Source organism: Equus quagga, chromosome 21 (genome assembly GCF_021613505.1).
Source record: "Equus quagga isolate Etosha38 chromosome 21, UCLA_HA_Equagga_1.0, whole genome shotgun sequence".
Lineage (NCBI taxonomy): Eukaryota > Metazoa > Chordata > Mammalia > Perissodactyla > Equidae > Equus > Equus quagga.
In genome coordinates, this window is record NC_060287.1 from 23,873,845 (window position 1) to 23,892,535 (window position 18,691).

The 18,691-nt window shown below is 38.4% G+C and overlaps 1 protein-coding gene across 2 annotated transcripts in view; it reads right to left on the bottom strand.

Annotated features, from left to right (window-relative positions):
- The window catches only part of ADAMTS5 (ADAM metallopeptidase with thrombospondin type 1 motif 5), a 54,996-nt gene that overhangs the window by 16,373 nt on the left and 19,932 nt on the right, over positions 1 to 18,691 (bottom strand). For both annotated transcript variants that reach the window (XM_046648130.1, XM_046648131.1), the window contains 5 exons: positions 13,970 to 14,137; positions 5,420 to 5,703; positions 3,501 to 3,684; positions 2,955 to 3,130; positions 955 to 1,130 (listed from right to left, as the gene is read on the bottom strand). In XM_046648130.1, coding sequence (XP_046504086.1) covers positions 955 to 1,130; positions 2,955 to 3,130; positions 3,501 to 3,684; positions 5,420 to 5,703; positions 13,970 to 14,137 — 988 coding nt within the window. The remainder of the gene's footprint in view (positions 1 to 954; positions 1,131 to 2,954; positions 3,131 to 3,500; positions 3,685 to 5,419; positions 5,704 to 13,969; positions 14,138 to 18,691) is intronic.

Below are 18,691 nucleotides of genomic sequence, written 5' to 3' on the forward strand. Positions count from 1 at the left end.
GGCCAGCCCCCCAGCTACGCAATTTCTTATCATTTCAGAGAATTTCCAGTTTTTTACATTAACATGGCATGTAATTGTTTTAATAAATCCTTATTGTTAACTTAGTTTGCATGTTACTCTCCAGTTAAAGACAACACAGCAGATCCATCAAGAATACGGGTGCCCTTGGCCAATACCACTAGGCATATGAGGGATCTGGCGAAAAAGAAAAACAATCCTGCGTTCCAGCAGATTCTTTAGCTGACTCAGCCATCCTAGCTGATAGCATAATATTTTATGCCAGAAATTAGTACTTCATAAACTCACATATTTGAAGTAAGAGTATAATCAATGACCACGAGAGGAAGTAGGAAACGGACATTACTCTTTATAGAGTAGATATAAACCAGGATAGTTTACTATAAAATGAGGTGGTTGTCTATGCCACTGCAATTAACTTACATTTTGCAATGACAAATGTTTTCTCAAGAAAAATACAATCTAATGAGAATTTGGTAGTAAAAAAAGTATTTAAGATGGAAACCAGCCATCTCTCCTAATTTATGTTTCAGGAATAATAAATCTGCAAGATATCACTGAAGTGGAATGTCATTGACTTTTTCTTCTCAGTTCTCCTAGTCTGCAAGACCTTAACCCCATGGCCATTGCAGTTTATCTGCTTCCAGAGGTTCCAGGAATTTCCATACTTCCCTTCTCATCTTGACAATGTGTTATTAGGGCCATGTTAGACCTCTTCCCACAGAGAGATTATGATGTAACACAAGTCCCCCTTTATCTTTTTTTTTTTTTTTTTGCTGAGGAAGATTAACTCTGAGCTAATATCTATGCCAATCTTCCTCTACTTCTTTATATATGGGTTGCTGCAGCAGGGAAAGCCCCTCCATTTATCAATTTTGCAAGAGTCTAAAGCTTTGTTCAATTCATATAAAGGTAAGCATTTTATCATCACTTTACCTTTTTTTATTGAAGGTTCCAACAACCTTTGTACAACTGGAGTTGTCTCCTCCACAAACTCCGCACTTGTCATACTGCAGCTTTGAGCCAATGATGCCGTCACAGCCGGTGCGCACACACTTCCCCCGGACGCAGACGGAATTACTGTATGGCCTACATTCGGTCCCATCAGTCACCTGAAATGATGAGAAGCACATTAGCAGTGGGAAGTACTTGTGCCTCATTACTTGGTTTCTTTGGTAAAATAGCAAGTTCTAACTGGTGAGTTTTCAGTTTGACTGGAACAGATAGCACACTGAAAAATAAACAACCAACCAAAAATCCCCAGTTTCCAGGAATATCTCACTGAAAAATCCTTGATATATTTGCAGAAAGAAGAGCTGGGGTAAATCTAGGTTATGCACTTTCTCTCTTGAGCTTACTTCTGAATGACTTAAGAGATCCAAGCCACTCCTTCTTATTTCTGTGTGCATAACACATTCCCATGGTATAGCTTGCCTTTTTACATCGATAGAAAGAATCTTTTCAATTAGTGTGTGGGACTGTCTCTCACTTGTGTGGAGAGCAGAATACAAGCAGACTCAAGAATGTGGAGATGCTTCTTTGTTGAAAATTGTTATTATAGTAATAAATTTGAAAATCTAACCCTGACATTCAAAATTTGCAATGGTTGGAAAGCATTCCCTATTGTGTCGAAATGTCAGACACGGAGATAGAGTCAAATTAGTGTAGGAAAAGGAGTCTGGGGAAGCCAGAGAAAAGGACTTACTGGAAGAGACTGAATATATTTGAATAAAAGAATTAGTATACATTTAAAAGACTAGTTGTAAAATAGTATGTATGTGGACATTTGGTGGTTTGTACATGTGAGTATATATAAATAACATATATATATATATATAAATAAGCATACATATTTTCTATTTGTATATACAAACTCCTTTCTTTTTTTTTCTTGGTGAGGAAGATTGGTCCTTAGCTACCATCTGTTGCCAATCTTCCTTCTTTTTTCTCCCCAAAGCCCCAGTACATAGCTGTATATCCTAGTTGTAAGTCATTCTAGTTCTTCTATGTGGGACGCCACCACAGCCTGTCTCGATGAGTAGTGTGTACGTCCACGCCTGGGATCTGAACCAGCAAACCCTGGGCCACCAAAGTGGAGCATGTGAACTTAACCACTTAGCCAAGGGGCCGGCGCCTACAAAACCCTTTTTATATATGGGTGTGTAAACTGAAGCAGGGTACACTTCAACAAGTTGACAGCTCTCCAGGTGGTTATATTTCCAGGGAATATTTTTGTTTTCATTCCTCCATAATATTTTTAACAAGAAAATATATTATTTTTCAATAAAAAGATAAAATACGTTTAAATTACATTAACTTATTTTTCAATAGTATGTTATAAATATCTGAAGGCCAATTTCAGAGGTGGTTTAAAATGCACCCTGTGTGTATAAATTAGAGAAACAGTATTTTAAATTGCTGCATAACATTGATTTTGAGAAATAAAAATGCAACAATTCAGGAAATGCTCTTCTTTGAAAAATAAGGGATAACTTCATACGCGTATATTATAATGTATATAACTAGAGGGACATTAATGCATATTAAGGTGCAAGATATTTAAAAGTCTAGGCCAGAGATGATGATCTTGAAATCTTGAAATCGAAAGTTTTCTTGCATATAATCCTTTTTACAAATGTGCCTAGAATGTGCTGTTTTCATGGCTATTTTGAAGTTAAGGCCATACCTCACCTTCCTTGACAGACAGTTACATTTCTCAAAAATAGCTTTTAGAACATTTATTTGTTCTGTTCACAAAATAATTTTTATTCACTGTATAAAGATTGAAAACGTAGAGATTATGGAGGGTGAAAATAAAACCCTCCAAAATCTAGCCCCCCGCAAAATAATGCCTGTTTACACTGGGTATCTGCAGCCTTCATTCTACCAAATAATTTCCACCAAGGCGACTTTCTGGACGGTCGGTGCGCAGTTACCTTTGGAGAAAACACCACATAGTAGCCGGTGCCCTTTGCCCTGCAGGTCAGCTTGCACACGTCCCCCGGCAGGACGCCTGCATATTTGGGAACCCATTCCACAAATGTTTTGACTCCTTTTGCATCAGACTGATAGCCATTTTTGGCCTCACACTGCTCATGGCGAAAAGATTTACCTAAAAAACAAACATGTCACATTAGTACGTCATCTGTTCTGAAACTTAGATATATTCTCGTGCATTTAAATAATTAATTTTAAGAAGATGCTAACTTTTTTTTTTGCAGAGCCTCTTTACATACCAGTGTTGAAAGATTTTATTTATACACAGAGTTGAAGATAGCAATTATTTTCTTCCTGCTGCCTGAATACTCAATTGTTTATAATAATAATTTAAAAATTACTCCTGTTTGTCTTTGATTTGCACACTAGTGAAACCATGCAGTACAAGATTAATAGGCTATTTCTTCATCTTCCCCTATTTATTACTGCTAGAATACAAATTACACATGGCACATGGTGGTTGCTGACACTTGGGAGCAGCGTACCATTAGCCGGACAGGGTGTGACACTGCAGGATCGGTAGATGGCCCTCTTTCCTGTGCAGTAGCGGCCATTGTTTCTGGGAGCAGGATTATTGCAGTGGCGATAGGCAAATTGAACTCCTCCCCCACATGAGCGAGAACACTGGCCCCAGGACCCCCAGGACCCCCAGTTGCCATGGCTTGATGTCTGAAATAGAAAAGAGAAGATATATTAACTTGGAAGGGAGGAAATTTTCAAAATGCACGTTTGGAAATCACTCACATTCAATGACAGTGGAGACTTCATCACAGATAGAGTTAAATTTTCACTGAATTCAACGTGGTCATAGGTATGGAATGTTCTGGAATTACAATGCGTTTCCAGTTCTAAGAAAGTCATCTTTTCTGGCATCCCTGGCACTTGAGGAAGTGAATGCTTCACCCTAAGTACTGAGCCTACGGCAAGAAGTACCTCATGGCTTCTCTGGACCTTCTGATATTATACATTTCTGTTAATAACCATTGAACCACGGTTAACTTTTTCTCCACTCAGACGTTGGATCTTTAACGAAATGTATGATGCTAAAGGTTTTGCATGATGTCAGGCATTAGATTCTGTTTACATCTTTTCTCCCTCTTTAGCACTAAAGTTCTTTAGTCCCTTTATTGAAATCACACATCTTGTCTGTGATGCACGTCTGCCACATGCATAACGCATTTGACTTGGGCTCAGCTTAATTCCTGATTAGACCAGAGTGTTACCCTGTAGAGAAAAAATGTGACAGACACCAAGTGCACCCACACCACCGGCACATAAGCCACAGGGAATAAAGAGCCCTGTTCTGACGCCCTAGGTCAATTACTCTGGAAACACTGCAGGCAGCAGGAAGGGAGAGACTCCAAAAGGAAGAATATTATTAACTCCTTTGCCAAGGGGATGCGGGGAGAGCTTCCTCTGGCTGCCTGTGTTGGGTTATCTGAGAATGCATGGTTGGGTGACAGCCTTAAAAGACAAAGGCAGCGTGCATAAGGCAAGGCCCTTCCAGGGACTTTGAAAACCTTATGAGAGTCAACAAATGCTTTGCTTGGGCCTTGAAAAGGATGGTGGCTGTTGCTGACCTGAACATGAACTGTGTACAGGGGGCTATGGGGAGAGTGGAGGGGTTTCCCTGGAGCAGCCCCAGGTTTTTTTTTAGATTAACATTTTTTTTTAAGTATACATTTTGGTGAGGAAGATTGGCCCTGAGCTAACATATGTTGCCAATCTTCTTTTTTTTTCCTCCCCAAAGCCCCAGCACATAGTTGTATATTCTAGTTGTAGGTCATTCTAGTTTTGTCTATGTGGGATGCCGCCATAGCATGGCTTGATGAGTGGTATGTAGGTCCGCAACCAGGATCCAAACTGGGGAATCCTGGGCTCCCAAAGTTGAACATGCAAACTTAACCACTCAGTCATAGGGCCGGTCCCAATCCAGGTTTCACCTCACTCCTCAAGTTAGATTAACTTGTCATGAGGGGAGGAACATGACCATTTTGGAGTCCAGCAAATATGTATGCTGATCATGTGTCAGCTCTATTGCTATTTCCTTACTGAATTTAAAGAAACGTGTTCTGATGACTCTACTCAGAGAAGTTTGAAAGTAAACTTCCAAAAATTGATTCTGGGGCCCTACTTGAGGTCTCAAGTAGACAGAGTCTGGGCTATATACTTCTCTGTTACTGGACACAACCTGGGAGGAGTACCTCTGATCTGCATTTTCTCCAATGTGTGTGATTACTGAGAATGGCTACTGGGGGTGAAAAAGGAAGCTATAAGTAGATCTCCCAAGGAAAGATATTTTAACTAGGAAAGAAAGCTTTCTGGCAACAGGACCCACACATGTCACAGGAATGTCTTTCGGATCTTGGGTCTCCAGGCATTGCGTGACAAGAAAATCACTTACTGAATAATATTTTTTCTTGGTTTTGTCCACACACTTGCCCTGCAGGCAAATCCTCCCTTTGCCACATGGTGTCCCTTCCACAGCTGGCAGCTTCTTGGTCAGACACACCATCTGGCCCTGGCGCACCACGGCGCACCACAGGCGCGCGCAGACGTCCATGCCGGGACACACTGAGTACTCAGGCCCGAACGTCAGGTTGCACTGCTGGGTGGCGTCGTAGGTCTGACCTGGGAGTTCTTCAGGACCCAGGATCTGCTTTCGTGGAAGGTCTAGCAAACAGTTACCTGAAAGAATAACCGAGATTGACCACTGTTCTGTGCGTAGGTTTCAAGCCACTAAAATCACAGATCTAAAAATGAAATGCTTCAGCGGATGTTGAAGCCCGAGGCATCCACAAATCTGCGGTGTAATGGGGACCAGGCTGGGCGGTGTTTCCTTGCGCTCACCAACACTCTCCAGGATTTTCAGTGAGTAATGTGTTCTGGGGTATCTAGAATGATGGCAGTGGTATGGGTAAATAAAATTATTTTGTAATAGTTAGTGAAAATAGCCATTGTGCTGAGGGATAAAAGGAAATTGGGATGGATTTAGAGGAAATAAGATAATGGACATAATAACAACAATAGCAATAATAATAAGAAATAAGCATTTACGACTTTGGGAAAAGTTTGTCCTTGGCACTCTGTGTATACCCCATTCTCCACTTCCAACTTATTTCTTCCTCACGTGCTTATTTCTGTCCCTTTCCACTAATTCCATAACTAAACAAGGTAATACTTCATTCATTCTTGCACTCACGCAATAAGCATTTGCTTTGCACCTACAGAGTTCTAGCAAACATACTGGAAACTGGGAAAACACAACAATGACCCAGATCCGCCTCTCAAGGTCTCCCAATAAAGCGAAGGAATAGACTAAATAAAGTATTTTTCCCAGACTGATAAGAATTTTAATAAAGAACTTTCAAGAGTCACAGAATAAAGGGGCAGTGGGAGAAGAAAAGAAACAATCTTTGATAATTTGGGACTAGCCTTATCTTTTTACTCTTCTCTCTTTTCTCCCATTTGTGTGTATTATTCAATGTCTCTGGTGTTTGTTGGGTGCGTGGAGTGTGTCTGCCACAAACAAGTTGGTGCTCTCATTCCCTAGTAATATGGGGAGTAAACAGAGACGACGTGGGAGACCAGTAGAAGCTGGCACACACGAAGAGAATGCAAATTCAGAACCTGAAACAGCCCTCACATCCTCGCAAAAAGCTACCCTAAGAATCCTTGCCCAGTGAGTTAACGCCATTAATTTTCTCCCTTTATCTGGTAGCATGCATACTGTCCACCACTTTCTGTGTTTTTTTCTTTTCTTGATTTAAGGATTTACTCATTGGTTATTAGTAGTACAAAAAATAACAAATATTTGTTACATACTTGCACTATTCTCAGTTTCTTAAATGTATTCGCTCATTTAATCCTCACAAGAACTCTAGGAAGCAGATTCCATTATTTTACTGATAGGGAAACTGAGGAACATTAAGATCACTTACCCAAGGTCACACAGCTATTAGGGTTTTATACTCAGAGCCTGCCCTGCTCATCACATACAATGTTGCCTCTGCTTAGTATGTAGACAGATTTCTTGCTTTATTGCAGAAAGGCAGGTGTATGTAAGGGTCCTTTAAATGGTGGCTATCATGCGTCGGTCCAAAGTCTAATCCTGGCAAAACACTAAATGGCTGAGTGGTCTTGGCCTAGTTAGTTAACCTCTCTCTAATTTATTTTCAAGACCTGTGAAATGTTTCTCTTCTCACTGTGACACTGTTAGGGTAAAACTGGCCAGCAGAGATATAAAGGGCGACCAGAAAAATATGAAACAATGATAGCTGGTACTATGGCGAACATATTTAACAATGTTTTAGATGTATTTGAGTTATCATTTATTTATTTACTTTTTGGTGAGGAAGATTGGCCCTGAGCTAACATCTGTTGCCAGTCTTCTTCTTTTTGCTTGAGGAAGACTGCCGCTGAGCTAACATCTGTGCCAACCTTCCTCCAGTTTGTATGTGGGATGCTGCCACAGCATGGCCTGATGAGCAGTGTGTAGGTCTGTGCCTGGGATCTGAACCCCAAAACCTTGGCCACTGAAGCAAAGGGTGCAAACTTAACCACTACACCACTGGGCCGGTCCCTTGACTTATTCTTTTTATTCAACAAAAGAAAATCATACTTCAATCCTACTTTCCACTGAGAAATGGAATATCCAGCACATTTTTAGTACACTGCAAATGTTTTTACAACGACATTCAAGTTTCTTCAAAGTGAATACCTTAGAATTTGTCAATCTGTGATGGAGGCATTATATGAAAATGAATAAAGAGCGAAGTTGCTACTTAACTTCTGAGCCAGAACATTTGAAGAGGTAAAGCTTCTTAAGGCAAGCCAGAAAAAGCATTAAAAATAAATATCCAGCCAAAGAGAACTTTGGGAAAAACATCAAATGAAAAGGAAAACATCAACATCAAGTCAATAGGAAAGAATGATAGTAAAACGTCATTGAGCTTTGTTTAGAAGACAGAGGAAGAATAGTTATTTCAGAACTTCATGAAAAGGGTTATTGCTACATCAGAAAAGAGCATTGTGTAAACCAGGGAAGGCTTAGCACATTGCTGATGCTAGAGGACCGTCAACAAATCTCTGAGACAGCAAGAATGCTCTCCAATTCTTCAAAAGTGCAATTTTAAGAAACTTTTTAATTTTACTAAAAAGCACAGCCCATAAGACTGGGTAATTAAATATTAGCTGAGAAGTCTTTAACAAGTGTGGGTGCATGTGGCATGGATGCACCTCATTTATCTTGAGCCAAAATAACTGACCATCTCTCCATGGGTCAGTGACATCCTTTCTATCTCATTAGCAGATGAGGAGTGAAAAGAAATGTATAATGTAAACAATTTGAAATCAGCATACAAGGAGACTTCAGTGGAGCATCTCTTTACAAAGCTTAATGCCGAAGCATAAGTTTTAAAAATGAATAAAACACTTGCTTTGCTATTAAAAATATGGTATCTCAGCTCTTTGATTTTCCCTTAGAGGTCATCTGGAGATGACCTTTTCTTGCTTAAAATAAAATGACATATTTCAGAATTGCTATTAATTGCTCACTCCAATGTTCTCAGTAGCAGGATTTGTTGCTGCATTAGTTTCTGTTTACCCTGAAATATACAGTCTATCGATTTCATCTATATGTTGAATTATGTTCTTTTGCAATAAATAGGTACAGACATCTCTACCAAATGGCAGATTTGTACCAGGGAACATCAAGAAAAGAACCAATCTAGAGCCTGATTCTGAATCTCACGGCATAAAATATTTAAAATCTAATAGTGGATTAGGTACACGTTTTCCATTTAAAAAAATGTGTACCATTTGGGGGAGGGATGAAAGAGGAAATGGATCAATCTTTTAATACCATTTATATTGACCTCGAAAAGCATCCAATGTACTGATGACTTCTCTTAATCTGTTTTACTTTATTCTCAACCACTTCTTCACATCTACTTCACGTATTCTTGAATTGACCCTAGACTGAAATCCCATCTAGTCTTCGCTGGCAACGTTTTGTCTGTTTGTTCTGTTCCACAAACTGCCAGGTTGCTTTTTCCTTTCTGCCTCCTTTCTTTCCCTCTCTCCCTTTTTTTTCTCCCTGCCTTTTGTTTTAACATTTTGTGCATATAAATGGTTACTAAAGGAAAGCCATTAGAAATGTGTACATACTGCCTATTTGTTTTTACCATCCAAGTGAAGTTAAATGCATAATTTAATAAAAATTAAAAAGTAAAATGTAGTGATTTGTGATGGACAAATAAAGGAAAGAATGTGGCAGTCTCTCCATGGCCACAAAGTACACTACGGGCTGATGGAAGGTATGCCATGACTCCAGGCAACGGAACAGAAAAATCTTTGGTTTTGTGTATCTGACTTCCAGCACTGTTTGTCATTCATATTAATGAGCAATGGAAATTATTGTACTAAGTTTGGTTGTCCTTTATTCTTTTCCTTTTGTCTTCCTTATTTCTAGCACTGTAGTTATTTCTGTCTTCCCTTTCTTTTTAATACACAGGCCTGAAATTAAGCATCAGCTCAAATATCCATGACGTAGGAGAAATCAATTAATATTCTTAATGAAAATCATTCAAGGAAGACTACCAACACTGCAGATTCTCCCGTTTTACTCCCTACTATCATCTTGTGGGTCCTGCAACTCTTCATTTAGATCTTTATTTGAATGTCTAACATTAAAAGAAAAACTGATGCATTATAGGCCCGATGACAGATAAACTAACGAGGGCACTCACAAAGCCACAGACAATTGTTGCTGACCAAAAGTAATTCAAGGTGTCTGTGAAGTTGTTAGAAGCATTAAGTACACTGTTTAGCAAATGTAATGCCAAGCAAATTAGATTAAACATTGTCTTAGTTAAAGGATGAAGCATAGCTTTTCAAACATATAGGTCACTGTGGACTTAAAATATACATCTTATTTGCAGACTCTTTTAAAGAACATAGTTATTGTGAAAATCAAGACACTACCATAACAAGCTTTGAATTTTATGAATACTACCTTAAAAACTGAATGTTAAGATCATATTACTAGCTTTAGAGTCTACATGTACAAAAGATTCCAAGAATTGGCTTTCTGATACCATTTTATGTCCAAAGTCCTGTGTTCGGTAAATGGCCATAAAGTTAGATCTTTAAATATGCTACATGTTAATTTTTTCAAAGCTGTCTGTAGATTTTCCCTAGCAGCTTGTGTCGTGGCTGTTCCTGAGGTGTGTAACAACTGAGGTGGCGGCTTTTTTCACCATGTGGCCGAGTGACATAAGGATGCAGTGGACACACTACGGTTTCTGGCTTCAAGGTTATGAAGCATTTGAGAAAAGAAATTGAATAACTTGCTTTCACTGCACAATTTCTCTGCCAGTGCTTACCTTTAGTTTTGAGGATTATACTCCTAGCCAGCCTGCTTAGAGCTAACTTGTGTAAATACTGCAGAATGTCTGCAAGTATCTTGGCCAGGCTGGCAGGAGGGGTCCCCAGGAGACATGGCTTCTCCTTTTCTGAATCACAGATGTGCGGGCACAGTTATTTTGAAGCATGCATACTGACTTTTGAACCATAACCTAATTGCCGCATATTTCTCGTTGGAACTAAATCAGGAAACATTCAGCATTAATGAATCTAAATTTGCCAGTGGCTGAGTGCTACAAATGTCTGCTACTTATGACTAATAATTTTAAAACAAATCAAATAATTTGAATTTAATTGTACTCCCAGACTTCATTTCTCCAGCAATCCTGGAGGTGGGAGGGAGACAGATGAGCTATTACACATAAATGGATTCTCCAGATGATGTACTCTTCAGGTACCATCTAAAAACTGTACAAATTTTGTAAGAATATCTCTTAAAAAAAGCAATAGCTTTGCTGCCTTTATGTCAGGGGCACAACTGAATCTTCCTAAATAACTGACAAGCACTTCTTCCTGAGTATCAATTGTTTTATCATGCTGAAATACAGATGTACTTTCGGGGATCCTGAGGGGCTGATGGGGCTTTTGACCTTTTGGAAAACAGTGGCAGCCCACTGTGCTTTTGAAGCTTTAGAGGTACAGCTTTGACAGCTTTCCTGGTTTCTCCGTTATTGTCAAATGATATCACTTCTTGCTCTCAGTTTACCTGTCTGAAGTGCCCCTCATTCCCCGCCCACAGCCATGACTATTTTATTGCCTAAAATTGTTATTCGCATGGAAAATTAGAACAGAAAAATAGTAGAACTATTTCTCCTAAGTATGAATAAATGGGCTCAGAACGGAAGCCTGAGTAACTCTGTACAAGTGAAGTGAAAAGAGTTTATGATATGGTTTCGTGATATCAGTTTAGTCTTCCAACCAAGATGTATTTGTTTGATTTGCCATCATCTTGGACTTGGACTTTGCTTTTGGTTCTCTTTTAAGCTCTGAAGTTGAAATATCAGAACCTCAACCATCTCAAAATCTCATTTACTAGTCCCTATGGCTGTACTTTCACTTAAACTGACTTGTCAGTTTTTTGGTCACAATTTAGAAATTAAATGATTTGAATTCCCATTTAAATGATCATGCTACACAGAGTACTGCTGTTTCAATTCTGTAGCTGCGCGTGCTGTGTTGAAATGAACATAATTGAGCCTTGCCATTGTGCCACAATGACTTTCTCTGGTTTTCCTTATTCTGCAATTATTTATTCTTTATAGGCTACCGATAAAATACAAGTGTTTTTTTGGTTAAAACATAAGACTCCCTAACCAATATATTCAAAAGTGAGAGAGAGTCTATGTTTGATGAAATGAATTAACTAATACATAAACTACGAGAATTTTCTGTCTAAAGAATTTTAGTATTTGAATTTAATTATTTAACATATATATGGGAAATTCAGATAAGATTTTAGTGCAACTGAATAAGATCTATTTCAATGAAAAGTATGTTCTTGGTTATTATCTCCCATGAGGTTCTTTGGGATAGATGGAGAGAGATGGATGAAATATGTAAATTTGTTGGAAAATTCTTAAAAATCTGAGTGTGGACTCTTTTAAATATAGAAATAGTGATAAAAAATGAAGACAATACTAAAAGCATATGTACTGCACAGAAAGTAAGATCATGAATTCCACAAACATGAAATAAATGAATCATTCCAAAATTATGGCAATAAGAAATAAAATTTGACACAGCGTTGTAATTAGCTGACCTAATACTTGCATAGGAAAAGAAGATTTGGTCCCATTTTAGCCATAAGTATTTGCTGCCTTAGCAACTAAATCCGTTCATTTAGTGATTCAAAGTTTAGCTCAGCATCTTGGAATGTGTAATGTGTGATTTTGAAATAAAATATTAACGTTATTTCATTTTCAGAAAACCTGAACAAAAAAACAGCAAAAGTAATATTAAGAGTGGAGACTAAGATTCCACCCAAGAAGGATTTTATTAGATATGGACTTGATCAATGTAGACAGGCAGATAATTAGGGAAGCGTTCATTTCAGGACTTTATTAGCATTTAATCAGCACTGTAAACTGAGCTACAGAGAAAATTACCACTTTATGAGGTATTTGGTTAAAGGAAAAGCCAGTTCCATTGATTCTTAGTATTGTTTCTAAATTTTTAAGATATTGCGATGTCCTTTCAACTCATAAAGAACATTTGTTTTGTATTGAGGGGAATTTTGAAGCCAAGCTGAGAATGGATTGTTTGCAGGAATAAGAAATTGAAGCAGTAGCAAGTAGCTAAAGCATTACCAGTTCACCACTAACAGAGCAAAAATGAGTTAATGAGCAGATTTTGGCTACAAGATGTAGTGGAATTTCTTTTTGTCTGAAAAGAACCGAATTTATCAATTGTTTTAACACTATGTTACCAAATTCAAGATGGCCAAGTCACCAAGAAATCATGAAAATATCAAGCCATAAATTTTGTGAGACTAGAAAAAAAGTTATCACAGATTCTCTTTCATCCAACTTTGAACCACGCATCATGAGGTAACTTTATGAACAGTCATCATAATCAAGAATTTCTATCATATTCGATTCAACCACCAGTTTTAGAAAGAGACCAATTTTAAGAGGAAAAAAAGGGGAATGAGAATATGTTCATTTCTGTAATATGAGAAACTTGAACTATGTGGTCTCTGATGATCTCCAATTCTAACGAGTCTATCCTCTTGTGTTTCTAGTGTTTTAAAGTAATAAGGAAAGCTGGGAAATTTGTAACCACTTATTTCAAAGATTACTTAAGGGTCAGAATTTATTATTTCTAAAATTTGTGACTTCCTTAGTATTTTTATATAGTTTATAGCACTAAGCCTGGATTTACAGAATTTAATAAAGTAGGCTGTGCTCTTGAACTGTAGCTGAAGGATAAAGCCAAAGGTTTTCTTTTGAAGTTCTTAAAATGTTTTCTCACCATTCGGATGGCTTTTCTATTTCTGTTCTGCAGTTTTTACTTAACTTTCAGGAGAACCTGCTGTCAGGATTAAAGCAAATTCTTCCATGAAGGCAAATCTAAAGAGCTTCCTTTCCTGGCTTTATGTTGCCATAAACGGAATCCAACAGAATTGTCACCTACATCTTAACCACACCCCTGTAATAGGCATGTAACAAATAATTCTGAGAGTCATATTAATAGCAGGGAAACAAGATGTCTGCCAGCATTCTCACAGGAAGCTAGTGGTGAACGACGGAATAAAAGCCAGCCTTTCAGGGCGCTAGTGAGGCATTCTGTGTGGTCTCCCACACTGCTTCTCTTTTGAACTTCTCAATTCAAAAGCAAAAATACCATAGCTACAATGCCACCAAGGACGTCGGCATTACACACCAACAGACAGTCCCTTGCTTCTTTTTGGACAGTATCTGAACAACCATTGCCTTAGAGGGCAAAGTGAACATCATAGGATATAATGAAGTAAAACTCATAATTTCCCAAGTTTTGTTTCTGAGCCTATGTTGTCTTTCCCGATACATACCATGACCATCATCCAGGAATTCTGTGATGGTGGCCGAGGTGCATTTGGACCACGGCTTGGATGCGTCAATGCTGGTTAGGATGGAAGACATTAAGCGCTTCTCTTCTGTCGAACCGAAGTTCTCTTCACAGAATTTGGAATCGTCATGGGAAAGGCCAAGTAGATGTCCTACGGGACAGAATATAGGAAGCGCAAATGACGAGTATTTTGCATTTCTACCTTTCCTTGACAATTATATTAGCACTTGATTGTCCCCCCCTAATTGTACATGAGCTCATTTTAACTGGCTTCTGATGCAGAAACTAGATTCCCAGGGAAATTAAAGCTGCAAGTAGTTAGAGCAATCACTTTGGGAGAACATTTAGAGGAAAACTGAAAAATTATGCTAAGGAGTAGATGCTCCCATAATCCATCTGGATCACACATGCTCCATCATATGTAGAAACAAGGCCTTATTTAGGATCTAGAAATTGCAAGGCAACTGTGGGATTATGTCATAGCCCTCAGTACATATTACTTTGATTACTTGTCTAATTTTCCTTCTTCTCTGATCAACCATAAGCCCCATGAAATCAGAGCATCTCCCCCAACCCACTATTGAAACCTCTGTATTTAACTCAATATTCTGCAAGTTGCAAACACTTAATACATGGTTGTTGAATGTCAGTTACTTCTATTTTCTTGGCCAAGTAAGTAGGTAGCTATGTAAGAGATGACTGGAGAGAAAAGGAAAGAGAAGAGAGATTAGTAATTTTCCAGTTCCATGCCAATGTAAACTTGCTTTACTTTTTCATTTCTTTTAGCTATTTGGTGAGTTGTGAATGTTTATGGGTCCCACAAATAAATGGTATATTTTGAAAATACACTCATTTACATTTAAAAAATGTCTAAAATACCAAGATGTCCATCATGAAGTGTTAGAGCTTGAAGAGAAAACAAATATTAGGAAGGTAAGTGATGGTCCAAAATCACTCAGCTAGGTGGTGTTGAGGTTAAGCCTACCAAACGTGGTCTCTCCAATCCCACCATGCCATTTCCAATCTACCAAGCTAGGTATTATTCCACAGAGTACATAACCACATCCTTATAATCTGACAAAACTGTTTTTTTATTCCATAAGAATCAATTTTCACATAGTTTAAGATAAAAGGACATTCTCCAATAAAACTAAAGTGTTGTTGAAAAAAAAAATCCAGGACAGCAGTTTGTAGAGAGTCTAAAAAGTAGACAAGTCAACATAGCAGTGTTTTTTTGCAAAGCTTTAGAGAATCATACACAAACCATTTAAAAAGAATGTAGAAAATACTATAGAAAAGTGATTACTACAAATTCTCTGTGGGTTTCTGAATGCCAAAGGCAGGAACTTCAGTCATTCTGCCAAAAAGTCCAGTGCACAGCAGTAAAACCCAACAAAGATGAAATCTTTCACACTGCATTCCAACTACTTTCGGCCAACTTGTTAAATCACCAACACCTCATAACAAAATTGTCCACTGAGCAGCTGGTTGCTGTTGTGGCTGAAATTAAGCGGCTAGGGCTCTGTGACCTTCCAAGGCACCACATTTTTATGCTATTTATGTAGTTATTTACTTCAAGAGCTTTTACTAGGTTAGCAAGTTTTCTTTGAGAAACCATCCCGCTGCCACTCACGTTTTATTTGGTCAAAGTCATGAATGTGCATCATAGTCTGTAAAATAAGTCCCAAATGACATGCAAAATAAGACTGGCAGAAGCTCGTCCAAGTTTGGGGTGGTATATTGAGTTTTTCAGGGAACTCGCAGCTCACAGAAAAACAGAACCTTTCATTCATGTCCTATTCAAAATGGCTTAAAGTTACTTAGTACATCAAACACTTGTTGACAATGCACTCTGTGCTTCTTGAACTTTTCCAAGGTAGAATCTTTCTCAGCTGACACAGTGGGATTTGTGTGGCAATTTCATAATTGAGTTTTTTTCCCTGGCAAAGAGCAGAGAGAGGGAAAGTGGCCTAAGGTGACCTCTGCAACATGATGTTTAGTTGAATCCAGGTTTTACATTTTTTAAAAAAACATGATTTTTGCATTCTATTTCATAAGATATTCATATTTATTTAACAGAGTGATAGCCTTTTTCCTCCAAATCCATATAAATAAATGGCACTTTCCATGTGCATTTTTACCAGTGCATCAAGGGACTTACACTTCATTTGGAGGGTCGATTTTAGATTTCTGATTTAAAATACAGGCCATGTGGCAGACACCAAATTCACTTTGAGGGGCCCAGGAGAGTACCTCGATTTTTTCTTTCATACAGAGTAGTGAGGCAAATAATTTTAAAGATTTCAATAACGTAAGCAAAGGAGTTTATTTAGAAAATAATTTGGTATAATTTTATGAATCTTTTGGCATGTTATTTGGCATGCTATTGTGAATTTTATGCTCCCTAAATTTACTAATTTATCAATGTAACTTAACTGCTGCTAAAGATATGTATAAGAAATTCTTACATGGCTATCAGAAAAGATTGCCATTCTGCACATGAACAAATCTTAGCTCCATTTCGGCAAGAGCTAAAAGGAGATGTGAATTTTGTAAGATGTCCAACAGTCAGCCAGGAATGGACTGCGGGAGGGTCAAGTGAGAGTGACAGACTCCTTGGAGGGCAAGCAAATGTTCTGTCTTCCATGAAAAAAAAATCTATGACTGGCGGGGAGAGGCATGCTCTCTCAAGGGCAATCAGAGTCATGGGCAATGAGAAGAACGTTTAAGGACCCAAAGAAACAGGCAGCCAGTTCCACAGTAGCTGGAACCAGGACACAGTGAGAGAGACCCATGTGACTTCCCTTCAGGAGCTGGACAAGAATGGAAAGAGATCAATGTGAGGGATGTTTGGATGCTCTTCAGGAAAGACGTGACAGACATACCAAAGGCTATGAAGAGCAAAAGAAATAGTTTTTTCAAATATGAGCCCCCAATCATTTATGCTAAGACATCTAATATCAGTCTGAAATTTGCCAATATCTTTGAGCCCTGAAATGGCAAGACACATATAAAAGCATAAGTTAATTTACTTTATTTTATTTATTTTTTTTTGCGGAGGAAGATTAGCCCTGAGCTAACATTTGTTGCCAATCTTCCTCTTTTTTTTGGCTTGAGGAAGATTCACCCTGAGCTAACATCTGTATCAATCTTCCTCCACTTTATATGTGGGTCGCCACCACAGCATGGCTGACAAGTGGGGCAGGCCTGCAGCTGAGATCCAAACCCACAAACCCGGGCCGCCAAAGTGTAACATGCCCACCTTAATCACTATCCCTCAGGAATGGCCCCTTATAAGCTATTTTAAAGGGACACTCACAGGAGAGACAACACACTATGATACTAAAAGCTCATTGACAGGGAAAAATTCAGAATCCAGGAAATTAAAAATGTAATATCACAGGTGGCAATGATTTTAGGGGTAGATGTTGTGAAAGGGAATCAGAATTTACCATGATGTCATTGATCGCCTGGGACATCTGCCTTTCCCAGTGAGAATTTGTTCATGGATCACCCACACAGCTATTCAAACCTACAGGTGTGGACTGGAGCGAAAGCATTTCTCTGACAAACAGCCTCCAGCAGGATTAGTACGGTTGGGATTTACACATATGTGCCCCAGAGAGTAAGACAACAAATGAAAAATACAAAGAAGTGTTGGAGAAAATGTTTACAACTCTGAAAGCAATTTGCTGTTTTCATCTAAATGAATTTCACGATAAGTTTTTAGAGCAAAACAGAGCGGAATTACTTGAGGGGTGAGGTCTTGGAGGAGGCAGCACGATAGAATGCAGAAACCCACAGAGAAAGGCAGTTCTTACCCTTGGAAAGACAGACATTTCTCTCTCAAGGCAAAGTATAGAAAAAGAAGGGCGAAAAGGGTTCAAAGCAATTGTGAATGGTCAAAGAAGAGATTTGAAGAAACTCAACCAAGCTCCCTCAGTATAAGAGGACATGAAAACTCCTAGTGAGAGAGATAAGGCAGATATGGATTTAGGGCGACAGTACATTATCAGAGTTTAAAGTTCAGGTCCTGAAGTTTCCCTTTGAGGAAGAATTAGTATTTGCATTTGGGTCCACTTGTAATCAGCAGACATGCAAAAGATTGAAGATCAGTTTGTTGACTTTAACTAAGTTAAGCAATCTTGTTTCCAATACTATTTTTCTTATGGAATCTTTAATATTTTTATTTTTATTATTTTTTTTTTTTGGTGAGGAAGATTGGCCCTGAGCTAACATCTGTGCCAATCTTCTTCTACTTTGTATGTGGGATGCCTCCACAGTACACTTGATGAGTGGTGTAGGTCTGTGCCTGGGATCCAAACCTGAGAACCCTGGGCTGCTGGAGCAGAGCATGCAAACCTAACCACTACACCACCAGGCTGGCCCCGTGAAATCTTTAATTCTTGACTGAAGTCACTGGAAACTTCTCACCTAAAATCCTGAGGCAATTAAGGACCAAATGCACTTGTGTAGTGGGGGCACTTGTGAACGGCATTTGTATTGACAACTAAATAAGAAAAAAAAAAGATATTGCCAAAGTCAGAGTGTAATTTAGAGAATAATGCAATGATCGAGTCCAGTATTTTCCCAAGTGATGTAGATCACAGAACTGTATCTTGCTGTTTGAAATCATTAATAAATATCAAGGTGTAAATTGTAAGTGATTTTGTAGAAAATACTGATCTATTCTTAATCGATATTA